General features: G+C 40.3%; 2 protein-coding genes across 7 annotated transcripts in view; one reads left to right on the forward strand and one right to left on the reverse strand.

The window, feature by feature from the left end:
* Window positions 1-13,360, forward strand: part of ATAD1 (ATPase family AAA domain containing 1) — a 139,857-nt gene that overhangs the window by 106,835 nt on the left and 19,662 nt on the right. The gene's annotated exons all lie outside the window — the stretch shown is intronic.
* PAPSS2 (3'-phosphoadenosine 5'-phosphosulfate synthase 2) overlaps window positions 4,130-13,360 on the reverse strand; it is an 84,653-nt gene continuing 75,422 nt past the window's right edge. For 5 of the 6 annotated variants that reach the window (XM_004464530.5, XM_004464528.5, XM_071215791.1 and 2 more), the window contains 4 exons: window positions 9,202-9,337; window positions 7,843-8,111; window positions 6,550-6,779; window positions 4,130-5,944 (listed from right to left, as the gene is read on the reverse strand). In XM_004464530.5, coding sequence (XP_004464587.1) covers window positions 5,803-5,944; window positions 6,550-6,779; window positions 7,843-8,111; window positions 9,202-9,337 — 777 coding nt within the window. In that variant the 3' untranslated portion in view covers window positions 4,130-5,802. Of the gene's footprint in view, window positions 6,103-6,549; window positions 6,780-7,842; window positions 8,112-9,201; window positions 9,338-13,360 lie in introns of all 6 variants that reach the window. The other variant, XM_058298842.2, reaches the window with a different exon arrangement.

A 13,360-nucleotide genomic window follows, 5' to 3' on the forward strand; every position in this document is an offset into this window, starting at 1 on the left:
AGAACATTGGAGACTAAGATGTAACATAGCTTTTTATTTGTTTTATTACTAGAGATTGCAAACCCTTTCGTTTGATAGAGTGAAGGGCTGATTATTTCAGTTACTCCCAGAGTCTAGTTGTACAGAATCTGGGCCCCAGCTTTAATTAGACTGAGTTCACTCAGGTTTAGCCCAACCCAATCCTTCCTGGAACAGCCTTTTGATCTTGTCTGTATTTAAACTGGGAGGGGTTTGGGTTGAAGATTAAGATGTTTTATCATTCTCCTTTGCATTCAGTTCTGAGGGAGGGAGTCCTGGGATACGGTTACCATGAGAATGCACACTTCCCTCTCCTTTTCTACTGCTATCTTCTCAGGCAAAACTCTGGGACACTAAGATGTCCAAGCCTAGCAATTTGTTTTTGTAGGTGGTTTATTTTTCTAGTCTGTCCCACCCGTAGTTCCCTGCTGTCTGAGGCTTGGCTAAATTCCCATCATTGCAAAGTCTCTCCACCTAGGGCAGGCTTGCTTTTCAAGAAAACATGCGTGTATTATATTATAGGTCATGTCACGTTCTCTTTCACCTTTATGGGTTTCAGTCCCAGCTCTGGAGCTTCTATATATACCAGTTTAATTCTGTTCCTTTGTTTGGGATTGTTTGATTAAAAAGAATTATATGAAAATGGTTTGGAAGATATAAAGTGAATATGGCTATAGATTATGATGTAATTTAGGTCACCTCACATTTCTGGGTCTCCATTTCCTTCTCTGTAAAATAATGGAAATTTTGGAATAGATATGCTCCAAGTTCCCACCCCAGTTTTCACTAACCAGCATGCTATGACAACAGAAGTCATTTTGGTAGACAGATGTAGGGCCCTTAGCAATACTGACTTGTCCATCATGTAGCTACAGGACTTCTAAACTTTCTTAGTTTACCGATGGGAATAGGCCTTGATAAATTGACATTTTTTAAAAGAAGCACAAATTCTGAAGAAGCCATTAAGTAGAGAAGGTCATATAAACTTCCATGTATCTGGTACTTCTGTTTATTAACCTTATTTATCTAGCCCTTGGTTCTGTTGGAGCTGTAAGCTTTTTCTTTGGTTGTTTACTTTGAATACACAAAGATCTGGTGCTTTATATAATTCCTTTTAAGATTTGGGGATAGAATGGGGGATACAACCTCTTTGGCAATTAATGGAATTAATTTCTTACATAAATATAGGTTCTTCTTGGTGGATACACTTGTAGAGGCCAATCTTTTAACTACTTTAAAATGTCAGATCAATATTGGAATTCTTGGCACAGAAAGTACTGTCCATTATTTCAGCCACTGCTGAGCTGAGCTTCATCTTTGAACTCTATAGAAAACAGGTATTATATGGAGTAAATATAAAGATTTCTTTTTATCCATAAATTTGTACATCACACTTTATAGAGAACTTTCACATACATTATCTTAGTAAAAGAGGAGGAGGGCAGGTTTAAACTTCTAAAGTAAACCAACTGGGAAGCAGATTTGGCTCAATGGATAGAGTGTCTTCCTACCACATGGGAGGTCCAGGGTTCAAACCCAGGGCCTCATGGTCCATGTGGCAAGCTGGCCCACGTGCAGTACGGGTGCATACAAGGAAAGCCGAACCACACAGGGGTATCCCTGCGTAGGGGAGCCCCACGCACAAGGAGTATGCCTCGTAAAGAGAAGCCCCGCATGAAAAAAGGGTAGTCTGCCCAGGAATGGTGCCACACACGGAGAGCTGACACAGCAAGATGACACAACAAAAAGAGACACAGATTCCCAGTGCCACTGACAAGAACACAAGCGGACACTGAAGAACACTCAGCAAATGGACACAGAGAGCAGACAACGGGGAGGGGGGAAGGTAAATTAAAAAATAGTAAAACTTAAAAAAAAAGTAAACCAACTATATTGATGCTAGTAATTTCAAGTACATATGTAACATTAAAAGAGCTGTGCCCACCAGTTAGTCACTTACGTATTTAAAGGTAATAAAACTGCATTACTTTTAAAACATGCTATAATTTAGATTTCTTACTAATTGAGACTGGCCTTCCTGCAGTTAATCCAGATTAGAAGGTCTATGGAAAAGGTAATGGGCTGAGGTCGGGGATGTACCTTGGTTATAAAAGATGGTGCCACTGAAAAAATACCGAGGCCCTCTGCTCGCCTTTGAAGGACTTGTGTATTAGTCAGCCAAAGGAGTGCTGATGCAAAACACCAGAAATTGGTTGGTATTTATAAAGGTTATTTATTTGGGTTAGGAGCTTACAGATACCAGGCCATAAAGTGTAGGTTACTTCCCTCACCAAAAACCGTTTTTATGTGCTGGAGCAAGATGGCTGCTGACATCTGCAAGGGTTCAGGCTTCCTGGGTTCCTCCCTTCCAGGGTCTTGCTTCTCTCTGGGTTCAGGGTTCCTATCTTCCTCCACAAGGTCAGCTGTAGACCATCAGGCAAACAGCTCTGTCTCTCCCTGGGGCTCCACCTTCAGCATCAAACTCCAACATCAAAACTCCATTAAAAGCCCTCAACTCTGTCCTTTGCCATGCCTTTTATCTGTGAGTCCCCACCCCTTATCATAACTTAATCACACCCAGGTATAGACAAGATTACAGACATAATCCAGTATCTATTTTTGGAATCCTTAACCACATCAAACCTGCTATAGACTTGTTTCTCAGTTCATCAAGATTTCCTTGCATCTATGTTTGCTAGCCCCATAGAAAAGTGTTGTTTTTATTTTATCTAGGTATTTCTTGTTCCAAACTAAGATGTTCAAGCTCTAGCCAGTGACCCATTTATTTTTAGTAATAATTTCAATAAACTCATGATATAAGCCAAAAAACAAACAAACAAAAACAGTCCTTTGGAGTGTGTGTTAATAAGTTGCTTGTATATCATTTTCATCATTTGGTGAATGTGTACTATATGAGCGGCCCCGTAATAGTTAATTTTCACCAAAGAACTAAATTCATGCTAAGGGGAAGAAAGATAAGTGGTTACTCTTTTAATATTTCAGTATAATTCTAATGATTTATGCATATTAGTGATGGGGAATGCTTAAATAATGGAAACCTTTATCATTCAAATTTCACAGCCAAAAGTTGCATCATTATGCCATCAAACTCTTAGACTAAACAGTTGATTGGTCTGCTACCCATCTAATTTCCTGATTACCTAGAAGGAGAATGTGTTGAAGATCCAGGCAAAACCTTAAAAGTCAGGTAAAAAAGGAGGATGATGAGGAAAAAACAAACTTGCAGTTCCTAAGTAACCAAGATTAGTTCCTTTTGCAGGGAAGATGGATTAGAAAGAAATTGTGTGGCTTGATAAAAGTATTGATATATTTATAACGCCTGCCGTTATCTGGCCAAGTGATTTATGTATGCTGTACAGTGTGGCAGATTCCCTTAGCACACTTTATCTTCATGGACTTAAACACACATTATCTGCCCTGCATTGTTCTACTGATAGGCACTAGTAACCAGCAAGTAAGCTGTGGAGTTGTTATACCAGTTTTATTTGGGGTGAGGGCTAGTAGCAAAAATTTGCATGAAACCTTCAGGACAGAAGAGCCTCAAAGAGGAATTTTTTAAAATGAAAAAAAAGGGGGGCCTGCAGTCACTGTAAGTACAGGTAGAAACAGATATCCTGTCTTTCTGCATGCAAAAGTAGCAACTGCTGAGGTTGAAATGGTGCTAACTTGCTGAGAAAAAGTTTCCAAGCCTGTGGGTGAAATTCCTGGGGGGGCACTTTGGGAATAGGATATGCTCCCTTGGGAGCAAGAGAGCAGGCTAGGCTCCTGCATCTCCTGAAATTGCGGTGGGGTAAACATATCCTTTTCCAGTGAAATCCTGGGCTGGCCCACCCTCTTTACCCTTCACACACACACTCACGAGCACCTCAGTCACCTCTGAAGATAACAGTGTAGTGCTTGGATGAGACCATGTGTCCTTCACAGTTTTAAAAATGACATGAACATGCCATGAACAAGGGCAAACAGCCTCTTAATTATGGCCTTGAGGATAGTTGCTGCTGCTGTCCCTCTCCAGTTACCAAAGTCATAAAGCCCTCAATGGCCTCTTGGGCAATCCGTACCCCATATTAGTAGCAGAAAAGTCTCAGCCTTTATTTTGAGAAATTTATTAAAATAAGGACAAGCATCATTTGTACATAGAAATCGTCATTTGCGCTAAATGGTACTAGAACAGAAGAGCAGTTTTAAATATATTTAAAAATCACAAAATATATTGCTTAAGGCACTAAATCCTGTCTCATGTTTTCAATAAATATGCTGTTTTGTAAAAAGGCAGTAGTGAGTATCTCTGATTAAATGAATATAGGCACTATACTACTAAAGACAAACACTTGACTGTGGTCTTTGTGTGTAATTTATTCTCAAAAGTATGCTCATTATCTAAGATTAGCATTTTTTTAAAAACTGAAAATACGGAAAAAAAAATCAGTTTCCTCTTTCCTGTCTAGGTCTCTTCCAGAGTGACCTGTGTATAAAAGGTGCTGTTTTCTTCATATATTCCTTGGCAACAGTGAAATATGTATAAGGACAAAAGATTGCCTCCCAGGAAATAAAGCCATCAGAGGAGAGGCTGGATGTCTTAGAGCAGCTTTGGAAAAGCATTTTTTAAAAACTGCAATAAAATCAGCTGGCTTTAGAAAACTCTGGACCTTTGGTATCCAAGAAGGCTGCTTTGTAGCTGTGCTAAGCAGCTGAGAGGAATCAGCCCAGGTCCTGTGCTGTAGGTTGTAGCTAGCACCAGACTGGGAGTGAGGTGGCCTGGCTGCGGGTTTCAGTGCCAACATTACTTCCTAATAATGCTAATTCTTTTTTGTAACAATACTAAGGAGCACAAAGAATGTGCAAGTGCATCATCTCTGGTTGATGACCTGTAAAAATGAATGTTTTGGATTCAATGTTTTCTGTGGTCCTTTCCAACTCTAGCCCCTTGTGAGTGGGTGTGAATTGTTTTTGGTTACAGCTGAACTGCTGCCACAGAGGACCATGCTTTCTGGAGGACACAATGACCACAGCAAAAGAAGAAAATTAACTTTCCACAACATTGCCAGTTTAAGCCCTGAGGCAAATTCTTTTATCAAAATACTCTACACGATTAAATTAAAAGTTGCCATTTAACTGAAGTTACATTATTCATAGTAGACCACTAAGATTTTCATCTTGTTAGACAGTATAACTTTGTGGCAGAAGTAGGTTGTATAGATCTTTGAGATTAAATTCACATTTGGTTTCTCCAGTCAGGTCTTATTTCAATGTACAAGAGATTGGGCTGTAAGGCTGTACACAGCCATGAGGTAAAACAGTAAGAATCTTCACATGAGCCATGCCTCATTTAAGGTGACAAATTTTTTTCTTTTTCTTTTGTCAATTTGACAGAAAAGGCTACTCATTTTATTTATTTTACTACTGGTATATGCGCTTGTGGCGGGAGCGCATGTAAACAAGATTTAAGCTGGCAAGTAAACTTAGAGGTGGTCAAAGCTTTTAAGAAATCTGGGACCTACCTGCTCAGATGCAGTAAAGAATACAGCCAATTTCATTCTGAAATGTATAGCATCACTTTAGTAAGATTGTCTCCAGTTTAACTTATTTCTAAACAAATATTGATGTTGACTTCAAATTATAGACACAATTTTGACCTACTTATAAAATAGTAATTTAAAAATCAGTCATTGAGAAGCAATTAGAAACTAAATATCTAATCACAAAAAATCTGGATAAGGACATCAAAGAGCACTTCGGGGAGAAATTCTGGCCAAGGAGCAGTTAGTTGTTCTTTTCTAGGGAACTGTAGTAATCTGTCAGGACTTTCCATGCTTTGGGAGCCATGAAGCCATCTGGGGGATTCTCTCCTTCCCGGGCAAGCTTCCTCATACGAGTTCCTGAGATGAAGTCGAACTCCTCATGCCTGTCACAAGATAGCAACCAAAAACTCAGCACAGGTAAATATACCTTAAGGATACCTAGATTAAGGTATGAGTTCTCAGACCCACATTTATTCTTTCTGTAAATTGCTGCATCTTCCAAAATGGGCAGTTTGTTAACTGTGTAGTTCAGTAAGGAAACCTGCGGAGGAAAAGGGAAATAATGGCAGCTATCGAGTCAGTATTTACTGTGCACCTATTCTTGAGGCCAGAAACTGTCTTCTACTTTTCTGCCTACTTCCGTGAGCTCTGACCATGACAAGGGCACCATAAATACTCATTGACATCTTTTTTTTCTATGTTGACTTCCTTTCACTGAATGTCCCAGGCACTTAAAGCATACTTCTAGAATGTATGTTGAAAGTGAAATATTCATTGAACATTTACTATATGCAATGGACTGTGCTTCAACTTTAAGGAGACACCAAATGTGTTAATACCGGGTCTTGACTTGCAAGGGGCTCTCACTTTCGTGTTAGAAATACGTGGAAATGAACTGGAGAGCCTAAGGTTTCCAAAGGGCCAAAATTTTGCCACATCATTCCAGTTGTACAGATGTTGACTAAAGAATTTTCCTTTGAACACCTACCTTGCTGGATCATAGAAGTCCATGGCTTTTTTGGTTTTGTTGTAGGCAGCCACTCGGAAAGGAATGATTTCCACAGAGGTGAGACCAGGGGCCATGCTCAAGACTTTGCCCCCATGAGTGGGTTCGTATAAGTCCTTCTTGGTCTCAGGGTTGGGCATTCCTGCAGGGTCCCGGCCTACAATGTAGAAATTGGCCCCCGCAATCATCCGAGACCTGCAGTGCCACTGGACCTAGGAAACATCATGCAGGGGACATGCTGGTCATCACTGGCCAAATGTTTGGGTCCCTGTTTAGAGACACCTTTATTCTGCTTTCAGTATACTTCAGTGGGTCGGTCAGCTAAAAATTGCAAGTATGGCAGTGAGGTGTCTTAAGACTCCATGCTCTCTTCTGCACACCCTTGCTTGATTGTTTTGGGTAGGATAGGAGCTTTAAAGATCAGAATTTTCCCTCTTAGACCTTGAGGTTTTATTTCCTATCTTCTCCAAACAGGCTAGCAGAGCCTTACTATACTACAAGACTATGTGAATTATACTTTCTAATCCCTGCCTACATAAATCACAGTTGAAAGAAAATTACAAACTCCAGCATCTCATATCTGACTGCAATAATAAGCTAATTATCCTTCATATGCAGACATTGATTCCAGTTCAAAACAGCACTGGGATTTCAAAATGAAATGCCCACTTTAAAGCTCAGACAGAAATATAAAGGATGGAGTGGAAAGGAAGGGCCTAGAGTTTTGGTTTGATTGAAGAGAAGAGAATTCATTAATCTCAGTTTGGGGCATTCCAAAGGGTTTGGGACCCTTTCGATTGATCATCCTACTCACAAAGTTGTTCAAATCCACTACACTAGTGGTACCATGGGACAAGAAAATCTCTGCTTGATAGGCTTATTGTATTATAATTAAAGGGAGATGTTATTCTTTTAAAGTCAACCTCTCCCTTCTATGTAGTTCACAGGGAATGGTGAATCACTTAAAGTAACTGAGATTTCTCAAACTATTAGATTAGATACAACTAGCTCTAACCCAGTTAAGCTGCATTATCTATCTCATTCACATTTCCAACCTTCATATTCTCAAAGGCAGGAACAGGTTTAATTTGATGTTTCTATCATTTTTACAAATACTCAATGGAAACATAATTAAGATGGATAAAGAAGCGACCCATAAACTCCAGAATCTGCATGTGAGAGAAAAGAAAGGATCCCACAGGCTTATTTGCTCTTCTTAAGTAAAGTTTGACCCTACACCCTTGAGTCCCAGGCCCAGCTGAGGGAACTGCTCACCTCAGTAGGGCCAGCATATAACATGGGAGATGGGAAGATAGCAACAATTGTTGATTTGGGATCCAGGACTCCTTCCTCGAGCACAGCTGCATGCTGTTTCATGCGCCAGTCCAGGGGCACATCATCATCCTTGGTCCAGCCTCCCAGAGGGTGTAGCAGGAGGACTGGGTGCTTGTAGCCCCTCTCCAGGAGCTGGCGGTGGGTGTCCTGCATCAATAGAGCATGGCCATTGTGGACAGGATTGCGCAACTGGAATGCAAACACCACATCTGTGAAAGGAAAGTAGAAAAGCCAAGGTCAAAGGAACATACGGTTGCCATTTGCCAACAAGAACAGATGGAAAGACATAGCTATGTCTGTTATTCAGTCTACTCATTAAATCCACTTGCTTTTGATTATCAGCTGGAGGATACACCTGGGACATTAGAGGTGCTGATCCAAAGGCACCAAGGAATGCCAGAATGCTCAGACAAGGATAGGACTCGGGAAGCCCTGGAGGGAGAGCCTCCCTCAGAAGTGGAAACATTGATTGTCAGGATCTTTCTGACAAAACAAGGCTCAGGAAGGGGTCTGCATTAGTCCCTCTTGTACCTGCACAGATCTTACTTCCCAGGTAGGAGAATGATAAAGAGGAATGTTTTCAGGGGCCTGTGCAAGGCTTTAACAAGATACAGATGTAAAAAACACGCCACTTTCACTTTAAAGAAATCTTCAAAAAGACTCCACTTAGTGATGGACTCCTGGGAGCCTTAAATTCTTTTTTCTGATTATGCAATGTAATATATATATATTCATTATAGAAAACATGGAAAATGCAACCCCAAAATAGAACATAAAAATCATGCATACTTCCACTATTACTTTTTCTCTCACTTTTCAGTATGTATAGAGCAAAAAGTAAACATCTCTCCGTCCCCTTGGGTCCAACTCCATCTCCAAGAGGTAGCCACTGTCATTTGCAATTTGGGCACATGTAGACAGGTACTTTTCTGTCACACACAGAAGTAGACTGGGGTTTTAAAAAAATGTTTATATTTTATTTTGTTTTCCAAAATAAGTTTTTGCTATACATCTTGCTCTGCAGCTTGCTTTTTCACTTAATAAACACACCTTGGGCATCTTGCTGTGTCAGTGCATAATTTTAACTGCTGCATAGTATTCTAATACATGGATGTTGTACAACTTTTTAAAATTTCCCAACAGACATAGCAATAGAAGATGTTTCCAGCTGTTTGTCTTTTTTTAGCATAAAATGCTGATTTCTGATATCTTATAACTCTTCATTCAGAGGGCATGTTTTAGAAGTGTTTTGAGGGTGGTAAGAAGTATTAACAAATGCACCAGAGCCTGCCTACGTACCGGCATTCATTTCTTTACATTTCTCTTTGAGCTCCAGAGGTGTCAGGCGATATTGGTCCAACCCATCATTCCACCTTACTCTCTCCAGCACTTGCAGGTCTCCACCCACCAGCCAATCCCCACTTTCCATCACCATCTAGAAAGAACATTATTAGAGTTGTTAATGATTAACATCAATTCTTTTTTGGCTAAAAATTTTCTCATGGATTAATCTTTGGTTGTGGTTGAAGAACTGCCTTCAGGAGTTGTCTAACAGTGTTTTCTCAAACTTTTTGTTCTCTTGACCCCTTTATACTCTTGAAAATTATTGCTCTCCAAAGAGCTTTTGTTTATGTGGGATATACTTATATTATTTTCCATATGAGGAATTAAAACAGAAACTTTAAAAACATGTATTAATTCATTTAACACTAATAATCTATTATGTTAATATAAATGACATTTTATATTTAATGAAAAGTAAACTATTTCTAAAGCAAAATTAGGAGAATGACATTGTACATTTTTGCAAATCTCTTTCATGTCTGGCTTAATAGAAGACAATTGGCTTTTATATCTACTTCTACACATAATCTGTTGCAATATGTTTTGGTGGCCACATATAAAGAAAATCTATCTACAGACAGGTGGTAGGAAAAGGGAAGAGTATTTGAGTAGCCTTTTTATATAATTGTGGATATTCTTTGATACTACAACAAAACTGAACTGCTAGTTTGTTAAAGGTAAGTTGCACTGTGCAATCGGAATCTATCAATGTACTTTTCATACTCTGTTACATTAAAATCCCAATGTACTTTTCATACTCTGTTAGGTAAAAATCCATTATACTTCGAATGGATCTTTACCCATGAATGATTGTATAACACTACATTTTGGTCATTTAGAACATTTTAAGGATATTTATAAATTTTCCAAATGTTTATGTATTTCATTCTAGGTTATCAAAAAATATCACATTTGTTAATATCACAGGTGGTCTCATCAGAAAAATTTTTTTTTTTTATTGACTTTGTAATAATATTACATTAAAAATATATATGTGAGGTCCCATTCAACCCCACCCCCCCACCCCGCCTCTCCCCCCCCCCAGCAACACTCATTCCCATCATCATGACACATCCATTGGATTTGGTAAGTACATCTTTGGGCACCTCTGCACCTCATAGTCAATGGTCCACATCATGGCCCATACTCTCCTCCATTCCATCCAGTAGGCCCTGTGAGGATTTACAATGTCCGGTGATTGCCTCTGAAGCACCATCCAGGGCAATCAGAAAAATTGTAAGCATTGGAAACCAGCTAAGCTCACAGTACTCTCAGTTTACTACTGTTGAGTGGTGTTAAGGTGATAGCAGTTTTACCTTACCATTGCTTTTGCGCCACCAGTGAAAATGTCACCACAGTGAGAAAGGCAAATAATGTCTTAGTATTATGAGCATAGTTTTGAGCTGTGGATCCCCTGGAAAAGTCTCAGGACCTACAGGGTTTGTGAATCACAGTTTGTGAACTGCTACTGGCACATTCCTAACACAGGTGTATCTTATTTTCAATATGACCCAAAATAGAGACCCTGGAAACCAACCAGACAAGTTATTTTCTTCCAGCTTCTTATTGAGCACAATATCTGTGGAAACCCAAAAAAAGTACCCTTCTTCACATCCCCAATTTAAAAACAAAAGGAAATGACCAAAGAGCATCCAAATCTAGCCACATCCACATCCAAGACTAAGCACGAATGTACCTAAAACCCTGTTTTCACTCATTTGAGTTTTTGCTGAGGTTACACTTAATACCTTCACTTTTTCTAAACCCAGTCTCTGTTGAAAGAATGACTGCAGGAAAGGGTGAGTGAAGACCAGAGCATGGAGGTCTTCAGAAAGAACCATCTGCACAGTACCCCATACCTTAGAGGACTCAACTTTGGCCTGCTTTGGTTGTGTCCCTCCTGTCAAATCAAGGAGACCCTTGTTGGGCAGGCCCAGTAGAGTCTTTCTCAACCATGGTTCTCAACCCACTTTCTCATCCATGTTAGGTACTTGGAACTCTGGAATTCCCTGCCCACTCAACCCTGAGCTGGTTTCTAGAGCCTGGGAGAATTCATCTCCAGGCCTGTCTTGCAAAGGTGGACCACACAGCCAATTCACCCCTAATTCTGAGGGCTCACCAAATGGGTGGAGTTTGCAGGGGCTTTTCCCTTCATGGCACAGGGAGAGGCAAGCATAAGAGGAGAAAGAGGAGCCCTCGCCTATAGGCCAAGGACCGACTCTTCCCTTGCTACCACATCTTCTACAGAACCATGAATTTTTTAATTGAACTTGGCCTTCCAGGTTATCAAGGCTCATTTGCCAAAGTAGGCAGACAAAACATTTAATAGTTTGTTGGGCAGAAATGTCACTTTTAAACATGGCATGAGGGCCTTTGTATTCTTGCCCTGGGTCCTACAATAAGAAAATATAAGAGATGGACCTGATATGAAGAATGGTCTAAATAATTAAAAATAAAAGGGTACAAACATTTATTTTTTTCTATAAACTTAAGTATATTCCATCTGATACTGGAGTATAATCAGTTAAAATTTAACTCAGCAAGAATCTCTCCTGAGTCACTGAGATACTACAGAAAGTCTTACTCAGTCAAATATGTAAAGGTTTCATAGCCCTCCCCTGACCAAGTTCCAAATTTTCTTTTGCCAAGGACAATGTGGCCACTTGAAATGTCAGCAGAAAAGAGGGAATAAGAGAAAGTGAGAGAGAAAGCCAGTTGACTTAAAACACTTAGTTATAACACAAGTTAGTGATGGCATACCCCTGGTTGATATTGCCTATTGTAGATTCTTGGGTTTCCAATGACTTGCATTGCAGAGGGGTTCAGGGACTGGCGGGATTGGGGTAGAACAGTGGTTCTCAGTGGAGGCAATTTGACTTTAATGGGGACATTTGAGAATATCGAGGCATTTCTGTCACAACTGGGGGACCGGTGCTCTTAGCATCTAGTGGGTAAAGATAGGGATGCTGCCAAATAGTCTACAGGATGATCCCCCCCCCCAAAACCCCAACAAAGAATGATTGACCTCAAAACGTCAATAGTGCCAAGGTTGTGAACTTGGAGTAGAGAGAGGGTGGCTATGCAAGGAACGTGGTTGTGTTTCCATGGCTCTGTTTCTAAGCCCTGTGCTCAGGCAAATCACTGAACAAGAATATTGCCAAATGTCCACACCTATAACTTTGCTTTCTCCTTTATCACTTAGACTACAGATAAAATTTGTAAAGAGTAAGACTCCAAATTCTGGGGAGTGCAGTAACACATTCTGAATGCCAAGAGTCTACCCTGTATGGTGAAGATAGCATTGAACCAACTTCATTCACCATCCAGCCTAAAAATATATCTGAAGAACAATGTGGAATTTTCCTTTGGGTATTTTGGGGACAGGAAGGGACACAGGGCATCTCTCTCTCTGAGGTGGTCCCACTGTCCTGAGGGCTGTGGTCCAGCTATCAAGAAGGGAGGTCCAGTGATCCTGCCTCTGCCTAGTTTTGTGTCCTAGAAGTCCCCACCCCCTTCTAAAGCCAAGAGGAGCCACAGCTAGGGAGTTTGTAGAAATAAATACACCCAGAGTAACAAAGAGCAAGCTTTGAGGGAGTCCAGTGAGGACAGAGAAGGGCTCAGGGTCCTAGATGACAGGAAATGCATAAAGGATGAGTTAATATACCAAGATGAAGACTAAGAAAGCTATGGCAAATAAGCTCAGAGAAGGCGAAGAGAGGAAACCTTGAGACAAACAACCCGAAGAGCGAAGGGATGTGCAAATTGAGAGAGGAGGAGTAGCTGTGAGTGGGAAGGTGCAGAATGAAGAAATGGAGAGAAGGGAAAGAGCACAGAAGGTGGGTAAGAAATGATGGGTTCAAGAAAAGAGGTCATGATGAAAGGGTTTAGAGAAAAGAATTGAGAAGAAGAAAAACTATCATTGTGGTACAAGTGCAGTATATATATTTGACATTTATCATGTCACCGAATTCTGGAGCTGTAGAGATCTTGGCAATCACAAGGGCTTAAAGCCTCATTTTCGAATGAGAAGGCAGACTTACAGAGGTAAAGGGGCAGAGGTCAAGTGCACACAGCTCTCAGCAAAGTCAGGACCCAAATCTAGGACTCTCCCAAA

Source organism: Dasypus novemcinctus, chromosome 6 (genome assembly GCF_030445035.2).
Source record: "Dasypus novemcinctus isolate mDasNov1 chromosome 6, mDasNov1.1.hap2, whole genome shotgun sequence".
In the NCBI taxonomy this organism is placed as follows: Eukaryota; Metazoa; Chordata; class Mammalia; order Cingulata; family Dasypodidae; genus Dasypus; species Dasypus novemcinctus.